A 23,962-nucleotide genomic window follows, 5' to 3' on the forward strand; every position below is an offset into this window, starting at 1 on the left:
CGTGACATTTTCTCCGTTGGACTAAAACTATTTTAAAGCCTTCTTCTTTTTCTTTTTCGACACTCCCACCAAGTTGCTCTGCACGTGGTACCATTTCATTGGTTACTCCCTTTGACGGCAGAGGCCTTGAAGCGACAGCTCAGTCACCCGATGCCTTGCATCTCGCTTGGCCCAGTTTGACTCGAATCCCCTTCCTGTTCCCCCCTCCCCCTTCTTTTTTATATGCTCTTTCGTTTTTCTCAATCTTCCTTTTACTTTTGCTTTCCCCTCTCTCTCTCTCTCTCTTCTTCTCCCTCCTAAGTCCTACCTCCTCTCTTCTCCTTCTTCTCTCCTCTACACAACAACTCTCTCTCTCTCTCTCTCTCTCTCTCTCTCTTTCTCTTTCTCTGTAAGCAGTTGTGTCCTTCTCCTTTTATGACTTTCAAGTCATGGCGGTGGAGCTTATGATGGGCTACAGGAATGATAACTTTGCAGCTAAAATGGAGGAGAATGCAGTCCAAGAAGCTGCTTCTGCAGGCCTTCAGAGTATTGAGAAACTCATAAGGTTGCTCTCCCAGAGACAACAACAACAGCATCCTAAAGCAGATATGGAGATTGATCTGGATTACAAGGCTGTCGCTGATGTAGCTGTAACCAAGTTTAAGAAAGTCATCTCCCTCCTGGGTCGGCCAAGAACCGGCCACGCTCGCTTCAGAAGGGGTCCTTTGTGTTCTCCTCAACAGACCCACGATAATGACCAACCCTTCTCTGCTGTGTCCCCTGCTCCCCACAAAGACGACGACAAACTGTCTTCTGGGTCTAGGGTTCACTGTCCTACGCACATCCAACACCTCCCTCCTCTTCCTCATCATCATCAGCAGCACCAACACCACCATCCCAACAATACCCACGTTCCCCTTGCGGTGCCGAAGACCGTCAAGGAATTGACCACCACCATTAATTTCACGTCTTCTCCCCCTATTTCTGCTGCAAATTCATTCATGTCGTCTTTGACGGGTGATACTGATAGCAAGCAGCCGTCTTCATCATCGGCTTTTCAGATTACCCATCTTTCTCAGGCTTCCTCTGCTGGACGTCCGCCTTTGTCTTCGTCTTCCTTGAAAAGGAAATGTAGCTCGTCTGACGACGCGGCTGGCAAGTGCGGAGGTTCTGCTGGGAGGTGCCATTGTTCCAAGCGAAGGTGAGACATCTTTCCCTCTTCATTCCTTCTTTTATTTTTGTTACTTGCTTTCTTTTCATTCTCATGTGAGACGATGAAAATCTGATTGAACAGGAAATCCAGAGTGAAGAGAGTAGTGAGAGTTCCCGCCATAAGCTTGAAGATGGCCGATATTCCACCTGATGATTACTCATGGAGGAAGTACGGACAAAAACCCATCAAAGGATCCCCACATCCAAGGTGAGGACTAGTGCTATAGCTCTGGAATCGTGGTCCTTTGGTTTGCCTTTTTCCCCCTTGACAAGATCCGTAAGTTGACTCAATCGGCGACTCGGCATTCGAATCGTCAATTCAGTTTAATCTCTCATATAAACTCGGTCAGGGATATTAGTCATGATTCCTGAAACATGTTCCCCCCTGGAAATGAACTTTGATCATTGACGGGTAGGTCCGGGTAGCCTTACTTTTATGAGGTCTGAGTGGACGACGGTGGTTGGGGTCAGTTCACGATTGTTCCTTCTAATGGGGATGGGGAAGTTCCCAATCCCTCCGAGTTGACTCTTATATGTAATTAGTAGAATCCGCCCGAGTTGCGAGTTGCGAGTTGCGAGTTTCTTCTTCTTCTTCTTCTAACTTTTGTTTTGGTTTGTATTGTTGGGTTGATGAACAGGGGGTACTACAAGTGCAGTAGTGTGAGGGGTTGTCCTGCACGGAAACACGTGGAGCGAGCCCTGGATGATCCAACCATGCTGATTGTCACCTACGAAGGCGAGCACAACCACTCTCGCTCTGTAGCAGAGCCGACTGGTCTAATCCTTGAATCTTCTTAAGCCACCATTGATATCAAAGCCAAAGGAAACAGAATATACAAACCAACTTGAAAAACCAAGGGAGGAGAAAGAGAAGATAATGAAGCGGCAGCTAGTAGCGGAGGCTCAAAGAAAACGCCTAGCTAATTCCGAGGAGATAGATACTCAAATGAGACCGGGCTTTCTTCGTTCCCTGAACAACACGGGATTCCCTTGTTTATTTTATTTGATTTTTATTACAAACCCTTGGAATGTGAAAAAGAAGAAGCGAGAGGGAAGATTGTGGATGTAGTAAAAACTTGAAAGTGGGTTGGTATTGGTTGTCTTCCTTGCTTTTGCTTTTCTTTTTTAATTAAATTATGGGTTCTTGTGCAAAGGCCAAAGTTTGATCAGATCGGATCTGACGCAGCTCTCCCTCTTCACTTCTACTGAGTGTGCTTTTCAAATTTTAAATGGAAGATCTGGACATTGATCAAGGGGAAAGAACAAAATTTAAGGAAGTAGGTCAATGGAGAAGGAAGAAGTTGGGTAGGTGGTTGGTTTTATGAACGTGTCGTGGTTGAGACGGTTGACGATCCAACATAGTCATGAGTCAGGATGCTAATTTAGTAGAAGTGGGTGGCGGGTAGTGGGTGGGGACCCTTGTTATTTCAACACCATCCTCCACTCTGGACTTTTGTGGAAGGGAGAATAAACAGAGATGTTGGACTGTTGGACTGAATGCGTTGGATTTGATTTGTTGGGGGCATATTCTATATTTCTACTATTCCTTTTTCTCCATTGCGTATTTCATGGTTGGATTTATAACCTTGGCCTTTGGGTGCAGAAAGAAAGAGAGACAGAGAGACGACTTTAAAGATCAATTTGTTGTGGTTGAAAGTTTGAAACTGATTAATAATTGTTGGCAGGTCAAAGTTCGGCGGTGGGGGTGATTATGTCGTGTGGGACCCATTTTCACACCGTTTCCATTCATCGTTCTGGACTTCTGGTGAAAAGTTCTAGAGCTTGCTTCACGTTTCCACCTTATATACTTTTCACCTTCAACAATTAAATAAATAAATTCCATTGAGTATAAATTCAGTTTGGAAAATTAACGATGACACATCGTATAATATTTTGATTTGAGAAATTCTCTAAAATTCACCATGAGTTTTTAGCATTTCTCTATATTCATTACAACTTTTCAAAATGTTTAAAACTATCATATCACTAACTTGACCTTAAATAAATTAATTTTAATTTTTATAGAAAAATATAAAATATATACAAAATAAATTAATAGGTGTTAATATTTTATCATTTTAATATTTAGACATGAAAAAAAAGTTCAAAAAAATATTTTCAAATATAAAATACATAAAAATATTGAAATTACAAAAAATGTAAAAATTATAGAAATTGCAAACAAAATAAATAAAATATTTTCAAATTATAGAAACCATATAAATTGAAAAACAAAATCAGAAAATAAAAATTATAGAAAAAACACAGAAATTGCAAATAAATAACAAAAATATAGGAAAATTTATAGATTGTAGAAAATAGAAAAATGAAAAAAAAACAGATATTATAAAAAAACATTGGAAATTATAACAATACACTAAAAGTACAAAAAAAAACAAGAAAATTGAAAAATGAAAAAAGACCATTTTTCCTCTAACTCGCCATTCAAGGGTAATTTGGTCATGAAAATTGTTATTTATGCTGACATGGACACTTCTGTTAAGAAGCAACAGTGTCCTAACGGAATATGAGTTTTGGAAAATAAAAACTTACTGACATGGTGAGTTTTAGACATTTTGAAAAGTTGTGGTGAGTTTAAGAGAAATATTGAAAACTCATGGTGAATTTTAGACAATTCACGTGAGTTTTTGCATATGAGGGTTTTTCTCCTTCATTTTGTCTTCTGGTATGGCTCCTAAACTGGAACTGTTATACTTATCTTTTTAATCCCAAAAAGTTATTATACCTTTAAGTGTTATAAAACTTAGAAGCGTGTACTTTCTTTAGGCTTGTAGCTTGAAATTAAGGATGTGTTTGGTTGCAATGTAAATTAATTGAATTGATGCAAAAGTGTGGAAGTGCAAATGATTTTAGTGTAAATTCTCACTTATTTTTGTTTTAAATTTTAACTTATTTTGTTTGATTGAAATACAAATGAAGTAAATTTAAGATATGGAGCAGAAATAAAGTGTAAACCCAAAACAAAATTAGACAATAATTTGCACTCCCGTGCATTTGTTCTAATGCAAATAAACTGCAACTAAACATAGCCTAAAGAGTAGAAAGCCCTCTAATTCCACAAGCCACAGAACCGCTTTCCAGTTGCAACCCATGATGATGGCTGGAATAAAAGAGGAGAATAGTTATGAGAAGAGAAGTGATTTTGGATTGGAAACAGCCAATGAGCCAAACGGTAATTCAAGTGATGAGCAACAAAAGAACAATGGTTGCTCTTGAAAGAATGGTAGATCCATCTAATGGACGCCATAAAGATTACGGAATGAGTGGGCGAATTTCAAAAATTTTCCTACCTTCTCCCAACTGGGAATCGTATTCCCTAAATTTAGAATACAATATTCAAGGATCTTACTTGAACTATTATCGAACCAGATCTAAACCAAAAGGGAAGGGATAAATTATACCTGACCCATAGAAATAGTATCTCCCAAAGTTGGTGTTCACGCCCAAAGAGGACACCAAGATCCGCTTTTGCTGAAGATGACACAGCTGTATGTGGAACGGAACCAGCAGAGTGCGTCCTACACACTGGATCATTCTCAATAATCCTCTGGAAACTCTGAGCACCAAATATTTTTCAATCTTTTCTGCAAGACTGATGTCAAGAATTGATTTATTGATTTCTTTCTTCTTCAAAGATCGAATCTTGCTAGAAAGAATGGCGGCGGCTGGAGGAGAACTCCTGGGACGAATATGGCTGAATTGCTTCTCTTCTCTCTGGAGTGTGTATGAAATCTAATCTCAGTTCGCATGATGATTTCTTGCTCACAACCCTAGGTTCGAAATCTGATATGATCTCTTAGGGTTTCTCCTCTTTTTTCTTCTTGATTAAGAAACCTCATAATTAGGAGTTATCCCAATCCAAATCAGTATTTGGATAGGGGATAATCTTAATCATATCTGTAGATTAAGTTAGCTTACTCCTAATCTTATCAGGAGGTTATTAGATTCAAATCTGATTTGAATTTGGTCTCCCAGAGTGGATAAGGTTACAGACTCAATCATTTTGCTAACTTTAATCCTAGATTCGCCCCATAGATGGGTGATCACATCAGCCCAGTTCGAAATGGGCTTTTGGCCCATTAAGTGTTCAGTGCTTAACTAGTTTCCAATTTGCTGCCCAGTTGGGCTTCTTTGTATGATGTGGGACCCAAGCATTGATCTACACACCAGCCACATGGGTTCGGCCCAGCCTTTATTACAAGGCCCAGCCGAATTCACTGAAAAGCTCAGTGAACCCTGAGCCCATCACATGGACCCTATGAGCCCAACACTTACATTAATTTAAGATGTGACATGCACATTTGATATGAAATAATTTACCATTTAAACATGGTTTCAATTGAGATTTTAAAATATTTATTGTTGAATCATTATTACTAGCATTATCAAAACTAATAGAAAATAGTTTATTGTCAATTCTTTAGGCATGTTAAGTATTTAAAATACTTGCAGCAATAGTTGGGCCAGTATATGGCCATTCAAGCCTAGTAAAACTTAAAATTCTTTTTTGTAAAAGCCAATTTTCATCAATAAAATGACCGACAACACACATATAACTTATGTTAAATTTAGAGGTCCAATTATCAAAAGTAATTGCAACTTTAGAATTAAGATTTGATAAAATACAAATAAAATTTTGTTTATATGAATACAAAAATTTTAAGGCATCTGATCTAATGGTATTCCTTGAAACTTTTTTAAATTATGTAAAAAACTCTCAAGTTTAGTATCTTCAACTAACAAAATTGATTGTTCAACGTGTACAATATATTTTGACAACTCTTGCCTCATTTTTTCTTGAGAATATTTAAAAGTACCAAAAAACCCATTCCTAATTTGTGTTTTATGTTGTTTCTTTCCCTTCTTCTTCTTCTTCTTCTTCTTTCTCATGGAAGAACAAATGTCAGCCCAGGTGGCAAGTGCCACCATTGCTATAGTAGACAAAGTATTTCCTACATTTTTAGCAAACAACTTTTTTCCTTTCCTTCAACCTCCTCTATTTTAAATATTTTCCAAACCGGTTTAATCAACTTAGTGACCACTTTTTTTTTCCTCTAGTATTAGTAATTGGGGTGGAAATTCCATCAATATCAATAACATCCTTATCAGTGCTAACACTATCATGTTGCAACTGAATATCATTGGCATTAAACATGTTGATGTTGGGGAATTGGTTTCAGGAGGAGCCAACCATTTTTTAAAATTCTAAAAAAATAAAAATAATTTAATTTCACTTACCCAGATTATTGGTTCAGAATCTCAACTTGATTTTAATTGTTGAAGCATTCAAGCCTCCCAAATTGCTAACTTGAGATACTTGAGCAAGCCTTCTTGTTGAAACTTCAATAAAGTTGAGAATTAGAGAGCAGAGAGGGTATGAGAAGAGAATTGTTGAATTGGTGTGATGAGAATAGTGGAGGATATGACTATTTATAGGAATTGAAAATAATTCGATTACCCAAAATACCCTAAAAACTAATTATTTTTTAATTATTGAGAGGGGTATTTTGGTCATTATAAAATTATTTATCAATTTACTTAAATGCCCCCCAAACTAGTTATATAGATGTTGGATGGGCATTATTATCATTTTTTGTCCCCCAAAGCCAAAATACATAAATACCCCTTATATAGTTGTTTATAGTTATTGATGGGGTATTTTTGTAAAAAAACCCCAAAAAAGCTAAAACTATCTGTTAGAAGGGGTACCCCCAACAGCTAGTTTCTCAGGCGGGTCATGCTACAGGCTAGACCTTATTGGCACATGGGCTGCGGGTGGCATGACACATACAGGCGTGTTGTGAAATGCCGACCCAGAGACATAAAACCCCCAGCCCGGCATGGTCCACATTTTGACTGATAAGATGGCCATTAGTTGCCTTGGAAAAAAATGAGGTCGTCATCTCTGAGGATGGCCTATTAGGTGACTGATTAGTCATTCAGGGCCAGAGTGCTCATTAAATAAAATCTAGGGGTTTGTATAGTTCAGTCCACCCCTAATACAGGCACGATGCAGTTTATAGGGATGAACTAGTAGTAGATTAGGAGGGAGCTGTGATTTCAGATTTCTGAGGGACAACTTTCCGTTACGTCCACCATAGTGAGTGAGTGGATGAGTTGGTAACCGGTTGGTGGGTTAGAGGGTTGGATTGAAGCTCAACCCAAACCCACCGAGGGACTATATGACTGCAACTTTGTCTTATAATGTTTCTTTTCAAGGGTTCATCATATTGGGGTTAGGAAAAATACTGAGTATCAATTATTAACAACTCTATTTAGTTGCAAAAAAGTTGAAGGAAGAACAAGTGGTTTCTTGAAAATAACTGTATTACGGTTTTACCGATAAAAAGTTACTATAGAAAATGAACATTATAAAAGTGTACAAATAATGGAAAATGGCATTCTTTATGATTAGAACTTTCTAAGTCATTTTTCAAGGGTTTGTCCCTTCCATTCGTATCTTGCAACATGAATTTCTCAACTATTTAGGTTTCTTCTTTAAATTAAGTGAAGTAATAAAAATTTAAGATATGCTTAACTTTTTATATAAATATCAATTTTTAAGCAATACTTTCATTCTATATGTAATTAAAGAGGGATGACAATTTTCACCCTACCTGGTTGGTACTCGTTCTGATGGGCAATTTTTTTTTGGTTTAAAAAATGAATTTTTGGAGAAGGGATGTGTTATGGGATTTTATAATCTATATGTCAATAGGTAAGTTTATGGTATTAGGCTAAACCCCATCTTCCCAACCTGTATGTTAAATTTATTAAAATACTCTTAGGGGGCATTCTTTTTTGGGATTTTGAGAGGGGGGAAAGTTGGTCAATGGGATTTTGGTTCCCATTGACTAAGAATTTCATGTTCTTTTTTCATATTTATGTGTGGACTAGGGAAAGTTTATTTTTCCAGGTAAGTGATACCCATCTCCTAGGTGGGTCCCACCTAGGGGAAGGTTGCCAAGACTTGAATGGGACAAAAATGCCCATTTTAATAATAGATTTTCATGGCTAAAATGGACATTGCCTTGTTTACCTAGGAAATAAAAGAACATGGATAAATGCACTTACTTGAATAAGTATTTTCCACAAAAAACTTACCCAAATAATTGCATCTACCCGGGTAAGTAACTTAGCAAAAAGCCCCTTAGTGTTTATAATTAAGTGTTATCTTTTGAATGTTAATTTTATTGTTGTAAGGCATATGAATTTATGTATAATGTGTTAAATTTGATAATGTTTTGAATCTTATGTGAAGTATAATTGATAGTTTTATGTATTTTTTACATGTTTTGCTAGAATAATGAAAATTTTAATGTTTGTTCATATTATCTTACTTGTTTATTCTAATATATATATATATATATATATATATATATATATGACAGAAAATAATAGAAAATTATACGCATATCTTAGAGCCAATCCACTCTACCCTCAAATGGATCGGCTACCCACAAGTTTTCCCACATCTCTACATACACAGTTGTGTTTTGTGGGCAGTACCTAATCTAAAGACAATTAAGCCCAAGGTAAAATATACCTATTATTTATTTATAATATATATTATAGATATATCTTGTATAATATTTAGTGTAAATATAAAAACTGAACAACCGAATCATTTAATCGGTTAACCGGTGATTCAGTTCGGTTTAAAAAAGTAAGCTCATGGTTTGGTTAACCGAACCGTGAGCACGATCGCCACCACGGCTTAACGGGATTTACGTACGCCCCTGCCCTTTCGGTTTTCACCCTTCTCCCGAAGCAACTCGTCCCCTCAAATATTCCATCTCTTTCGTTTTCGTCTACTCTGGTATCTGCAAATCTCGCATGGCTACTCTCAGTACTCAAACCGACTCCCTAGAAGACCTAGATGACCGTCTATGCGCTGAAGAAACTGGGTGCTGTCTTCTCGAGCAAAATAGCTCTTCATCTTCGTCTTCTACAGTGTCGTTCATGCCTTCTGAATCACCGTTTTCGTGCTATTCGTTGGGCTCTCCGGCTTGTTGCCTGAACGTGGAATGCCGTATCGAACGGGCATGGGCTCACTGGAAGAAGCTGGGCCAACCAAAGCTCATGGTTGCCCCTATGGTTGACAACTCTGAGCTCCCTTTCAGGATGCTTTGTCGCAAGTACGGCGCCAATGCCGCCTACACGCCCATGTTGCATTCCCGTATTTTTTTTTGGACAATGAGAAGTATCGGACTCAGGAATTCACCACCAGCAAGGTACACTTCCTGCCCTTTCAAACAGGGGCTAAATTTTTTGCCCCATATTTAGTATCTATTTTGTAGTTTTGAACTCAACTCTATATAGTAAATCTGTATCGGAATTTCCTGTTAGTTATGAATGAATTGGTAAATTCATTTATGTTGGGCTTTATGATTCTAATTATGCCACTGGGTTACCGGAACTTAAACGTAGTCAAATCTGCAAAGTTGTGATATTGGGATAATCTAGAATGGACTTTAATTTGGAGAGCTTGGGGGATTTGTAGTTGTCATTGGATTATCTCATGATAGTTGCAAAGACAATGATTAGGTTGGTCTAGAAAAATCTACCTAAATGTTGCTTTTAGTCTTACGGTGATAGGGTCTCTTTCCAAGATTATGTTGACATTAATCTGGGGTAACTTCTTCTGTTGGAAGCAGCGCAAATGGTTGGACCTCATTGTGATTATGTTGACATTAATCTGGGGTAACTTCTTCTGGCCCTTATAGCATGTTCATAAAGTTGCACATGAATCTATTGCTATCGATAAATAAATTAATGCTTGGTAATTGTTAATTCAGTTGCTAAAAAATTAGAAGCCAGTAAGTCAATCTTAATGATTTTGATGATTGTTAGACATCTGACATAGAATAGCCAATAAAACAAGATGTGGTAGATATAAGATTCTTGTTCTGAAGGACTTCAGTTAGTTGGGAGAGCTTATTGGCTGATTAGTGGAGGGCGCTGCTGATGTTAGGGACAAACCAGAGAGAGGCTGGCAATTGAGAGTAAGTCCTGAGTAAGGCTTTGCCACAAAATGAACATAGTGAATGTATGTATTTGTGGAAAGACTAGGAAGGAGACAATTTGAAATGAGTGCATCTATGTGGTCAGTCTTTGTGAAAGAAACTCAACTTACATGGGTTGGCCATGTGGATGGAAGGCTGGTGGCTGCTCTGGTGAATGCAATGGTCTAGTGCAAGTTGAAGGTTGTAGAAGAGCAATGTATAAGGCTGAAAAGGACATGCATTGAAGTTATGAATAAGACTTGGGAACTTACATTGGGTACCTTGAAAGTAAACAAGTGTATATGCATATATAACAGTGTTTTAAAAGCGCAAGGGCCAATTTGCACCCGAGGTGAGAGGCGCAAGGCGAGGCATGCACCTTTTTGAAGCAAGGCGCAGAAATACAAAAAATTGCTAAAAATAAAAAGGTCAGGAATTTAAAAAATGAAAAAAAAATATTAAACATAATATTAATAAGAATATAAACTTAAATTTTAAAATTAATGGTATTTAAAACCTTTTATCTAAAATTAAAATACATAAACATAACATGTAAAGCATATTCAAATGAAAATTTAAAAATAAAATCAAACATATAAAGCATTTTCATGCATGTAAAGCCCACAATTTCTTTTTTTCCTCAATTGCATTACTTCAAGTAGCTAATGTGATGTGAGACATATTACACTTCTGATTCTATGAGTCACCTTTGTGCCACGCCCCTCGAGGCAAACCCAAACAAGTCTATGTTCGGGCCGGCTCAGCCGCTAGGTTAAAAAAAGCAAACAAACGTACAATTTTCAAAAGGTGCACGCCTGGGCTAAGGCGCAAGGCGCATCAGGTGCATGCCTAGGCGCACCAGGCGTGCACCTTTTGAAAGTGCTGTTCCTAGGACCTGGGTGAGGTGCCTACCCTAAAATGCGCCTTGCCCATGCCCCTAGGCACGTTTGAGGCGTGCCTTTTAAATCATAGGGCAACAAAGTGTCATTATGGTCACCTTGCCTAATCAACAAGAAGATTTGTACATGGTGTTATGAAATACTTATATATTCTTAATTTTCTTTAGATTATGAAATAGACATTATAAAACTAAAATATTATTCTGTTTGTTTATATACTAGTTTCTTTTTTGTTATTTTCTTATTTGTTAGGGTTTAATCAACACACATGTTGTTATGCTGTCTTGAACCCTCAAAGATTTCAAAACCTGAACCAATAAAATTTTCTTTTCAGGCCCTATATTTTCTGAATTTTCTTCTCTTTCTTTTTTCTTCTCATGCATATGTTGATTTTCTATACTTTAACATGAAGTTTATACTTTTCTTATGAAAATTATGGATGATTATTAAAGAAACATGGTTGCTAGTTGCCATCAAACCTAGGGAATTACCCTAGGATATATGATTTTTACTTGAAAAAAATACACTAGCCTAGTCAACTAGATGATAAGATACCCCCTATTGCCTAGCCTCACCTTGGCGCCTTGAAAACTATGTCATATTCCTAGATTTCTGCAGTTTCTTAGAATAGTAGATATCACATCCTTATTGTTTAAAACTCCACAACCTTGCCAAACCTCCAACCAGTAATTCCCAATTGTTCACCCAAACCGTGGGTTATAGAACCTATATTATTTTTCCATCCACCAGACATGTTTCTTTTTGTTTTTATGTTTTTGAGATTCTCCTTGATACTGCCCAACCCAACTGGTTGTTAAACTAAGAACCCATTTGGGAGGGCTGAAGCTTCAATTGAGCTGCTTTGGAGAAGCCACTAAAAGAGGCTTCAGCGGAAAGCCCTATTTCTAGCTGAAAGACAACTATTTTGGACTTTCTGGGGTTCTTATCAAACATAGTTTATGGGCTGTCCAGGTGTTATATAATGTACATATGCATGAATGCATCAGAAAATTGGTCACATATGTGGGTCAATAGACTTTAGACAGAGAGAAAGAGGTGTGATGGAAAGGTAGGGAATAGAGTATGTAGGTTCACGGGTTGAGTCTCAGGTTAGGTTGAAGTTGAAATGTTGAAGAATTATAAAGTCGATGTTTCTGGTGCAGTGTTTTCCATCAGCACTTCAAATAAGATAGAAAATTCAGAACAGAGATAAGAATAAAGTGAAGATGTGCTTACTGGAATCAATACAAGCAGAGAACTCTAGAAATCAGAACCCTTGCAAGAACCTGGTATTCAGTTCAATGACAGAAATCAGAGTATGCCTTCATTCATAGACCTCCACAATTCTGCCTCTCCTTTAGACTCCATATCTAACTATAGTTCAATCAATAAAAATCTAATTATAATTCCCAATTCTAACTTCTAACTGAATAAAAACTTGTACAGGCAACTGGGAGTTTTCGAAAAGGCTAACTCCTACCAAAATTCAGCTTAGCCTCGAGAAAATAATGCAAAAAATCCCAAATAAGAATTAAATAATCTGGGATACACTTAACCATGTTGTTTTGACATGATCATCAATAACCAAACCAAAATTTTAAACACAATATGCTATAATATCTTGAAGGACAAACAATGAGAGAAATTCAGTTATTGGCACAGTTCGGAAACGAATCATGTTCAGAGAAGCTTCAAAGAAGAGAACCAAAGCCGAAAAACAGGAAGAAGAACGATTCTTCACTGAATACTTTCGAGCAAATCAACAAAAACTCCCCTAGCTTTGCCCTAGCTACTCTTTATATAGACTTCTTTACACCCTTGTGCCTCCTAAAAGGAAGTTTCCTAATCTAATAAAACACTCCTTATTATAATCCTAGTAAATCTCTTCAAAAAGGAAAGTCCTAATTGAATACAAATTTGGAAATTCCATTGTATTGCTAACTTGGTAAATATGAACTAAGATAGAAATTGATGCTAACTTAGTAAATATTTACTAAGGCGGTGGCGTCATCTCTGCTTCTTACATGTTTTGTAGTGGTTCCAACTTGCATAGAACTTATTAGCTTCTTTCTGTATTGCATCATCCTCCCCGGGTTGGAGAGAATCCGGCCACGGATTCATGTTACCATCTAAGAATTCGCCAACATATAGTTTTGTGCTTCCACTGTGCTTCTTTGTTTCTAACCCTCTGATAGATAATTGGTGATGTAAACCTCCAATATGAATAGAGATTTCTTCGTTGTATATCTTATATTTTGAAGTATATTTCTTGCACTTCACATAAGATGATTCTTCCTTTGGTAACTGTTCTAAACATTGCAAAATTGTTTGCCAATAAGGATCTTCAGAGACATGCATGAAAACAATGTGATCATAACCCCCAAGATGATAGGTATTGTCTCCATCATGTTGAAATTCATTGTGAATGATGGAGGATTGCTCCTTAGCAATTGGTTCTTCATCAAAGATTGGAGGTTTGTTCCAATCAACAAGTTTCTCTTTAATAGATATTGTTGTGGAAAATGGCCATGCAAGATTTTCGTTACAGCCCTCAACAATATTAAAGCAATCAACAAAGCCATAAGATTTGATTTTACCTTCAAGCTCTGAAACTGATAATTCCTCCATGTGAATTTATTTGGGCCTATACCTCCATGAAACTTTGGAAACTCAAACTTGAGATTTGTTTCCCATTGCTTTTGTTCATCACCCGCAACTATAACCAGTTTGGTTGCTTGTTGAGTAGAGAAACCTCCATGAAACTTTGGGATCTCAATATTGAAACCCGTTTCCCACTGTTTTTGGTCACCATCCACAACTACAACCGACTTGGATGCTTACATTGATGATGAAAAGGAACGACTGGAGGCACTTGCATTGGAGCCACTGTTCCCTGTTTTGGAATGGGAACTAGACATGTTCATGGGCCGGGTGGCCCGACGGGCTGGCCCGGCCCCTGGACGGGCTTGAACACGCAAATGGGCCGTGGGCTTAACCTCGGGCCAAAAAGCCCGACCCGCAATAAATTTGAGCTGGGCTCAGGATTTGCCAAAATAGCCCGGCCCGAGCCCGGTCCGGCCCGACCTATAATTAAAGTTAAAAACCCTAGTCGAATACCCCTCTTTCTTTCACCTCTTTGGCTCTTTCACCTCTTTTTCCAGCCGAACCTCTCTTCTCCACATCCTCCACAGTTCTCAGTTCTCAGTCCTCACACTCTTAGGCAGCCACACAACCGGCGAGGCGACGAACATTCACCGGCGCAACAACTCCGGCGGTGAGTCCTCTCCTTCTCTCTCTCTCTCTCTCTCTTTCTTTCTCTCTCTCGTTCCTCTTCTCAAATCTCAGACACCAGCGACGACGAGGCGGCGAATATAGGCACCGGCGGCGGCAGCGAGTTCTCTCTCTCTCTCTCTCTCGGACGCGAACTGATCACTGCTAAAATCGCAAGTCGCAGCTCACAGTCACTGTGAACTCAGCTTCGGCGAACACAATCACTGGCGGTGAGTCCTCTTTACTATTTTATTGTATTACGAAATTATCAGGGTCCGGCTCACTCAGCTCCGACGAACACAGTCACCGACGGCGAACTCAGCTCGGGCTTCGGGCTTTTTATTAGGGCCGGGCTCGAGCCCAAGTTGTAGGTCCGTTGGTCGGGCCGGGCTCGGGCTCGGGCTCGGGCCTAACAAATTTCCATTAATGAAGAGTAAAAGCCCGGCCCGGCCCGGCCCATGAACAGGTCTAATGGGAACGTAGCGATCTCAACTCTTGAGCAACGACTTGTCTTCTCAAATCTACCACCTTTTTTTGTGTTTTGTTGTTGAATTTTGACTCCATGATGTGAGCCACTTGTGTCTTCTTAGGAGCCATAATCCAAAGAAGGATCAAACTTGTGCTCTAATATGAAATGGCATAGTATGGAAACAAACCACGTTCAGAGAAGTTTCAAATAAAAGAACCAAAGCCAAAATAAATAGGAAGAACAATTCTTCATTGAATACTTAAGAGAAAATCAACCAAAAACTCCCCTAACTTTGCCCTAGCTACTCTTTATATAGATTTCTTTATACCCATATGCCTCCTACAAAGAAGTTTCATAATCTAATAAAACACTCATTATAATCCTACTAAATCTCTTCAAAAAAGAATGTCCTAATTGAATACAAATTCGGAAATCCCGTTGTAACATTAACTTGGTAAATACGAACTAAGATAGAAATCCTACAGTGGCGCTAGCTTGGTAAAAATAAACTAAGATAGAAATTCTGCAATGATGCTATCTTAGTATACTAGGTCGGTAGCGTCATCTCTGCTGCTTATGTGTCTTGTAGCGGTCCCAACTTGCATAGAACTTATTAGTTTCCTTCTATATTGCATCATCCTCCCCCTATACGTACTAAGATGGGTCTTCGAAAACCAACTTTATAAATGTTTACTTAGTTGGTCCAAATCTTGTACTACATCAGCTACCTTGCACTTGCAATCTATTTTGAATCTACTTGGAAGAATCTGAGCAGAAACTAATTAAAGTTTACAAGAATCAGGTGCACTACCTGCTTCTCCCTACAAATAAACCCTCTGCACAGGGTATCTCTTACTGAGTTTCAAATACTTCACCAATAAATTTGCAGTCTTGCAGAAAACCATGTGGAAAGCACAGTGGTAAATCCCCCATCTCCTAGACATGTAAGGACAATTTGTGGTATAGGTGTGTAGCTACAATTAAACTATTCTGCTGCTTAATTTTGGGAGGAATTTGCTTCCTGCACAATTGAAAGGTTACTTGTCGTAAATCCATGTGAAAAGTGTGGCTTTTCGGACATTATCATTCTTCCCAACCATAAAATCAGTAGTGTGATCTTGCTCTTGACGTTCATTTTCTTGGAAGTTGCACTGCAGTCCTTTCTGGCGTGTCATTCCTTTGTGCATTTTGGACTCCATTAATTGTGTAGTGTAATCAATTATAACAACTGGCTTCTTGCCTTGATATGCAGATGCTCACAGCGTATTGCAAAGCGAGGGAACTATGGGGCTTTCTTAATGGACAAACTCCCTCTTGTAAAATCCTTAGTGCACAAATTAGCAAGCAACCTGCATGTCCCCGTCTCATGTAAAATCAGAATCTTCCCAAATTTAGAAGATACAATAACATATGCCAGAATGCTAGAGGATGCTGGTTGCTCCCTCTTAGCTGTCCATGGTCGAACTAGAGATGAAAAAGATGGGAAGAAGTTCAGAGCTGATTGGAATGCCATCAAGGCAGTAAAAGGTGCTACCAGGATTCCAGTCCTAGCCAATGGGAACATACGCCACATAGATGATGTTCAGAGATGCTTGGAGGAGACAGGTGCTGATGGTGTTCTTTCAGCCGAATCTCTTCTTGAGAATCCAGCTCTTTTTGCTGGGTATCTGACTGCTGAATGGGTGGAGGGTGATGAAGAAAGCAATGTAGATGGTGAAGTAGATCAGACAGATTTATTGGTTTGTTTTTGAAACTCTGTGAGAGATACCCTGTGCCATGGAGAATAATCCGTGCACATGTGCACGGGATGTTGGGAGATTGGTTTAGGATTCATCCGCAGGTGAGAGAGGATTCCACTGTATGCACAATCCAGACTCACATTTGGGTTTCTTTATGATATGGTAAATCGGCTACGGGAATTGGGTACAAGGATTCCACTGTATGTGAGGAGTAATCATGCAGGAAAGGTTTCAGCAAATGGAATTGCTACATGCAGTGAACGCGACTTTTTGATTAGAAAAGGTGGGAAGATGTGAGACAAGACAACAGAGGTGAGAGGACTATCATAAAGAGTTTTGTTGGGAAAGAGATTGATTAGTGACCGATGATTCCTTATCTTAACTGTATACTATAACCCCTTGAAAATTGGTACTAAACGGTTAGTACAAATAAAGATTGTAGTTTGTAAGTTGTAACCACCTTCTGTTTATCAATTCCTACGTTCGAGATTGTCTCGGTTGGCTGGTTGAATACTTGGATGCGTGCTGGGACCAGTCCGCCTAACAGCGTTTTGGGCTCATCTATCCGGATCCAATCCGCCTAATTAGCGATGGTCGGTATTAGACCGGCCCATAATATTTCTGGGCCCACAACTACGTTTTTTTTCAAGCCCAAGAGTCAGGATCTCCTCCAACGAAAAACTGCCCCAACATGTTCTAACACGATCTGTATCCACACATCTCACCATAAGATTGAGACCCATCATGCAGGGAATGTGCAGACACATGGCTTTTTGTTGGGAGATCTGGACTGTTCTTTAAAATGTAAAACACAAGTCCTTTGTTTGTCTTTTTCTTCAAAAGAATATTGAGAGCAATGACTCTTTTACCCCATGCCCACGGTAGTGTCATGACTCATGACCAAGAACGTTCCCCCAACAGCCAAAGCTCTTCCCCTTATTCCTATCTACCCAAGTAATTTGGATTAGCTGATGAATGCAACGGTAATGGTTTGTGTAGCAGGAGCCTGTGACGTTGCCCCGCACAGTCGGGAAAAAAAAAAACTGCTTGAAACAAAAAGTAGAAATTTGAACGGTTATGGACCCATGTATTTTATGACTGGTGTCGGGAGTTGTTATTGGTTTCAAAGCCCACTGAACAGTTATTGGGTTCAGCTAATCCCATCTCCCTTAGAAGGCCCACCATAATTGTTATGAAGTGGGTAAAGACATTTCACGATGTCAAACACACACGAACAATGCCTTTCCGATGATTTGGCTCTTTGGCATCCCACATGGCAATGTATAGATATATTCTGATGTATGACATACTAGTAAAGGCGGATATACCATTGAATACTCATAAACATTACTTCCAAAACAAAGGATCTTTATCTGGTTCTGTGCTTCTAGAACCATTAGATTTGCATCTAGATGTTAATCTGTGTGTAATAATGAGCTAATTATTTATTAGAAAGCATCTATTTTTAAATTTTACTATTGGATGAGAATCGATATAGTAGAGTAATATCACATTGAATATAAACATCTCATTTAAACATTCAAATATCAATTCCAATTCCAAACACAATACTGATCAAAACACTTATTCAAGGGAGAATGACGGTTCAGCCCAGGGTCAGAATTTCTAGGCCCAAAGTACAATTGGGGTGGGTGCCAGCTTGGAATTGATGCCAATTCACGAGCGGACATTGACATATAAAATGGGGTTTTTGACATTTTGAATATTTATATCTGCAGTGGAATTCAGAAATCTGCATTGGGCCTGTCCGTACTTTTCCGCTTATTCAATGCCCGGTCAGCATAGATACCAACCACAAGCATTTTAATATCAGCATGTCATTGCCTCTTGAAATGTTTGAGCCTGAAATGGAAATGATACCAAAAACACAACCTATAAAAAAATAAGCTGTTATGCTTATTCAAGGATGTGACAATCATTGCATGTAAATGTAATACCCATAAAAAGAAAGCAACCTGTGTATGTATTCTAATTTAAAATCTATTTAACTTGTTAAACTACTAATTCTTTTTTCTAAATAACTTAATACATTATTCTAATGTAATCCTCTAATAAATATTTAAAGCCACCAAATAATAGTTTATATATAGGCAAAGAAGGTGTTTGGTATTGTATTTGTAATTGGTTTAAGCATTATATGTTGTGAAAAAATGGTATGGATATAAAGTATAATGTTATACTTGTTTATTATTGTTTAATATACATAAATACCATTGGGTGTCACATAAGACAAGACACCAATCCAATGGTTTTTCTCTAAAAGTAACTTTTTACATAATTCAAGATAAAGAATAGTAAAAATAGTTTTATTTTTTTTTTCCTTATAAGTTAACATTTGTACTTGAATCAAACTAATCAAATAAGATTTTGGTTTGATAAAGGAGAGAATGCCTATATAGTGCATAAATGGAAGTAAAACTGCTCCACAAAACTAAAGTATCAAATATCACATAAGATGATGTTTGTTTTGAGAAATTACATGAGCATTCCACAGGGTGTGCTACCCCACATGCACATCTCAGCATGCAGGGGGGACATCTCCCATACTTGTCATTTGGAGATATTTCTAATACACAACTTGGATGTGCTGTGGAGGGCGCCCGTATCAGGAAGTGTTATGGGAAATGTTAAATTGACGTTTCCTCATAAATACCAGCCACACAGATGATAACTTGACATCAACATGCCATTCAAGGATGTAACAATCATTGAATTGGCAATAATACCAAACACAACCTAAGTAAGCATAGGCTGTTATGCTTATTCAAGGATGTAACAATCATTGAATTAAAATGTAATACGAAAAAAAACATTTATATGTAGTTCTAATTTAAAATCTATTCCTTGGTAAATGGCTAATTCTTTTTTTTTTTCTAAATAACTTAACACATCATTCTAATGTAATCCTCTAACAAATATTTAAAAGAACCAAATAATAAATTATAGAATTTTTAGTTTTAAATAAACAAAATAGGCCCCTCTTTGAAACCTCCCTTTACATAAAAAAAATCCATGTCGGCTGCAATCATGACTGGTCGCTAAAACTAATAAATTAGCTATAAATAACCTCCCTTCTCTCTCTTGGTTCCTTTAATTTATGAGTTATGACAACCCACTGCTTAGTGTTTTGAGTTCCAGCCATATAAAGCCACCTAGATGTTTTAATACAAATGGACAGACTACATAACTCTTGCTCATGTGTTCAGGAACTCCGTCCGCATCAGCTTAAATGCATTCGACCTTCCTCCATTACAAGAGTAGGAATCACCTGTCAATAAAATGCGTTCCAACACCCTCCTAACATAACATGATCTCACATAAATAAATCCCAATCTCATGATTATGGTGCCAAAATCATGTTATGAGGGTGTTGGAATTTGGAACATATTTTGTAGGTAAGTTCAACTCCTATTCACACCCTATTTAGAAACTTCAATGTTTTTGAAGAAAATGGGGATTGATTTGGGCACGTCAGTACGTCACATATTTGATAAGATTGATGCATACCTGGACAAAAAGACACCATTATTTATAATTTAAAAAATAAAACCCTAAAAGTCAAAATATGGGCCGGCTGCTTTTGTCTTTTCAAACTTAACAACAGTACTATGTCATCAGGAATATGCCTCCGTATGGATTTTCAAATTAATTGTTTCCAAGTATTAGATATATATATATATATGCTTAGACAAGTTGGAGCTGCAGGTGTAAGCAATCAATGTTCCTGGCCCGGCCCAATAAAGAAAAATTCTTGCTAGGTCCACTTTATCTAGCATTTGTTGTTCCTTTTTTATTTTCGATAGTTACTACCGAACTCATTCCTATTTAATTATAAACTAATGACGACAAAATTTGTCATTGAGTAGGCTGTGTTGAGTTTCTGGCTTCTGCTGCTTCAATTAATTCAATAAAAAAAAAAAACAAGTAAGCAAAGCAAAGCATGTTTGTTTGTTAGATAATCCAAGTGGATGCTGTTGCTAATTAAGCGATGAAATGGAATACTTTCATTGTTGTTCTGCTGCATAGCATCATATCCAGTCTTTTGCAGAAATGGTTTCATTCAGGTTTCTCCCGAGAAATAGAAATGAATTCATTTTATGAATGCCCTGATCATTCCAAAATTCTCAATACTGACTACTTACCTAAACCTCCAAAAGCCCACCATAAAATTCACTTTTCTAGGCCAAGCCCATCATCAACAACAGTGGCTGCGTGATGTGAGACAAACATTAATGTGTTTGGATTTTAAATCCGAGTCGGATATAAATTTTGCAATCGGTTTAGTTTTGCATATATTTATTTGTAATAATGATTGTATTTTTATTTGATGCAAAATTTGCATCTTGGTTGTATTTTGTAATATAAGCAGTGCAAAATTTTTCGGCCCCATTCTCTTGTCTTCCCTATAACCTGGGGACCAAAACATTATTTTACTTCCTATCCTATTTCCTACAAACAAACAAAAGAACCAGGATCTAGGCTCAGTTCATTTGCACTACTATACATTTACAGTAGTGTAAATCCAGACCAAACAGAGCCTACGGAAATATGGACTTTGCGTGAGAATGTCCGTTCTCCCAAAATCAGGAGGTATTCATGCTCAATCTTCATAGCAGCGAATAATGATATTTCCTCCTTCATTCATTCAGTCACCAAGACCAGGATGTCAATGCTCTCATAACTGGTTTTAATATAACATTCTTTCCTTAAGCGTAGTTTGGGATTGGGAGAGTATATATGTACACTTGTACATATTTATATTTGTACTCTTCCCAAATGTAGCCCTATTGTTTGATTTGTCAGTCATTTTTTTTTGGTAGAAAGAAACATATTTTATTAAATTTAATGTTTTTAAAAACTAAACTGGAATTGTAACCACTTTGGCTGCAGGATTTCAGGTAAATGGTTCGACCGTCCAGTCCAAAGGATAAATTTATGATATTTTAAAAAATAATTAAAATAAAGAATGATCCAAAATATTGTCCGGGTCAAATGGTCCATGGTTTGATGACTCGGGTCAGTGGATTGCCTACCAATTCAATGGTTTTTGAAAAAACAACGATTTTAAACAAAAATAAAAATAACATTCTGACCAGTTGAACAGTCCAATCATCCGAATCAATGACGAATTTAAAACCTTGATTAAACCCGATAAAAAGAGAGAAGAACCATGAAAAGGAAGTCAACAAGGCCACGGGACAATCACCAACAAAAGAATCACGATACTGCATGCATCGCTGAGTTAAGAAGTGATATCCAAGGTTTTTAAAATTTAATGGACAATGAATTGGTCAGGGGTCCGATTCTCAGGTCTAATAGTCCGATCATTTGAATCAAATGAATGATCCGTTCTGATAAAAATTAAAAAATTAAAAATATAAGAAATGGTCAAAACTGTTAAATGGTTCAAATGGTTTGAATGCTCAAATTAATGATTTGCTGACTAAATCAATAGTTTTCGGTGAAATAACTGTTCTGGAATAAAATAGAATCAATCACCTAACCAGTTCCCAATTCTTTCCAATCCGACCATTTGGTTCGGTCCACTTTTGAAAACCATGGAGCAATCCAACTACAATGTCTTTTGATTAAAAAATTAAAAATTTTCGAGGGCCTTTGCCCAACAGAAAAAAAAAAAAACAAAAATTAAATAATGAAAGAAGATTCAACAGGGACGGGTCAGTGGGATGGAGCTTGATAAGAAGGAAACAAAGATTTGTAGGTGAAGAGAATAACTGCAATTCTACAACGCAAAGCATCGACAATAAAGATTGAAGACAGTTGAATTTGACTGACTACTTTACTAATGCAAGCTGGCAACTTGGAAGAAACATGGAATCAAATCAAAGCGATCAATCAATCATAGAGCCTTCTCCTGTCGTATACATTGTAAGGGTCCGTGGAGTTACCGTGTGTATTGAGGAATGAGGACCAAGGCTGTACGTCCGGTTCTTCTTATCCATTTCTGTGTAATTCATGAAATGTGAATTCGGTGGTTGTGAGCATGGTTCGAAGTATTGATACGGGACGTATTGTATCATATTTTTTGAAAAAGATACGGTCTGAAATACTTTTTTTCGGATCCTTTATTTTTTTAATAATAAAAAATATCTTATAAGTTTTCTAAAAAACTAAACTTTGAAAAAAAAACTAAAAAAAAAAAATATGTATCGGCCATTTCTAAGTACCAATACGATACGACCAAAACATGTATCGTATCAATACTTTGAACCCTAGTTATGAGGCCTTTATGCTTCCCTACCATGTGCTGGTTAGATTAACTTCATTTCTTTTTATTTTTCTTTTTTTATTTCTTTTTTTTTTTGTTTTGGATTATTGGATTAGAATCCTCATATTGTATTGGCCGGGTCTTTCTCACCCAACAGGGAATTCTTCTTGGGTATTACGTACTAAGGGGGTGGGGAGAGAGAAGGTGATTTTAAGGCCCACATATCTTACTATGAAGAACCTGTAGTAGATTTGTTCATGGGTCAGGTGGCCCAACCCGGTCCAGCCAAGCCCATAGACTTGGGATTGGACTCAAAACACTAAGCCTGATATTTTTTGGGCCTGTCTTGGGCTTTCTTAAAAAAGCCCGATCCAATCCCAATCTCAATTTGATAATTATATATATTAACATAATATGTTATTTTCTTTGTTTTTCTTTTCTTTTCTCAAGCTATAGTAGATATTTCATTTTTTTTTTTGAGTTTTGAGGTATTTTAATATTAGATAAATTAGTTTTTTATTAAGTAAAAAGAGAAAAAAAATCCTTTTTTTCCCAATTTTCTATCTGCGTTTTGGGCTGAGCTCAGGCTCAATTATTTTATTATATATATATATATATATATATATATATATATAAATATTTTCTTATTTTCTTATAATTTATATCACATTTTATGTTTAGAATGTTAAACTTGATAGATAATATTAGTTAAAAATATTTAATCTATTAACATATAAATAATCTTATATTCTTCTATCATTTTTATTAAGGTTGTATTATCAAAATTTAAATTTTAGGAGGCATTCTTTTTCTAGATTTTGAGAGGGGGGAAAGTTGGTCAATGGGATTTTGATTCCCATTGACCAAGAATCCCATGTTCTTTTTTCAGATTTATGTAGGGACCAAGGAAAGTTTATTTTCCTAGGTATCACTTACCTGGGTGGGTAAGTGATACCCACCTCCTAGGTGGGTAAATAACTTTCCCACCTTGGGGAAAAATTTTCAACACTTGAAAGGAATAAAAATACTCCTTATAATAATGAATTTTTATGAATAAAATGGTCATTACTTTATTTACATGGGAAATAAAAGAACATGAATAAATACACTTACCCGAG

General features: G+C 37.2%; 1 protein-coding gene and 1 pseudogene across 2 annotated transcripts; both read left to right on the plus strand.

Annotated features, from left to right (window-relative positions):
* The first annotated feature begins 248 nt into the window (after positions 1 to 248).
* Positions 249 to 2,344, plus strand: LOC104607010 (putative WRKY transcription factor 7). Its single transcript, XM_010272500.3, has 3 exons — positions 249 to 1,180; positions 1,274 to 1,399; positions 1,830 to 2,344. The coding sequence occupies exons 1-3, from the start codon at positions 429 to 431 to the stop codon at positions 1,987 to 1,989; spliced, it is 1,038 nt and encodes a 345-aa protein (XP_010270802.1). The 5' UTR covers positions 249 to 428; the 3' UTR covers positions 1,990 to 2,344.
* Positions 2,345 to 8,896: 6,552 nt separating this feature from the next.
* LOC104606999 (uncharacterized) lies at positions 8,897 to 17,630 on the plus strand (annotated as a pseudogene). The gene is made up of 2 exons (XR_016076039.1): positions 8,897 to 9,446; positions 16,108 to 17,630. The product of XR_016076039.1 is annotated as an uncharacterized LOC104606999 (transcript).
* Positions 17,631 to 23,962: the final 6,332 nt, after the last annotated feature.

Source organism: Nelumbo nucifera, chromosome 5 (genome assembly GCF_055504915.1).
Source record: "Nelumbo nucifera cultivar China Antique chromosome 5, China Antique-T2T, whole genome shotgun sequence".
In the NCBI taxonomy this organism is placed as follows: domain Eukaryota; kingdom Viridiplantae; phylum Streptophyta; class Magnoliopsida; order Proteales; family Nelumbonaceae; genus Nelumbo; species Nelumbo nucifera.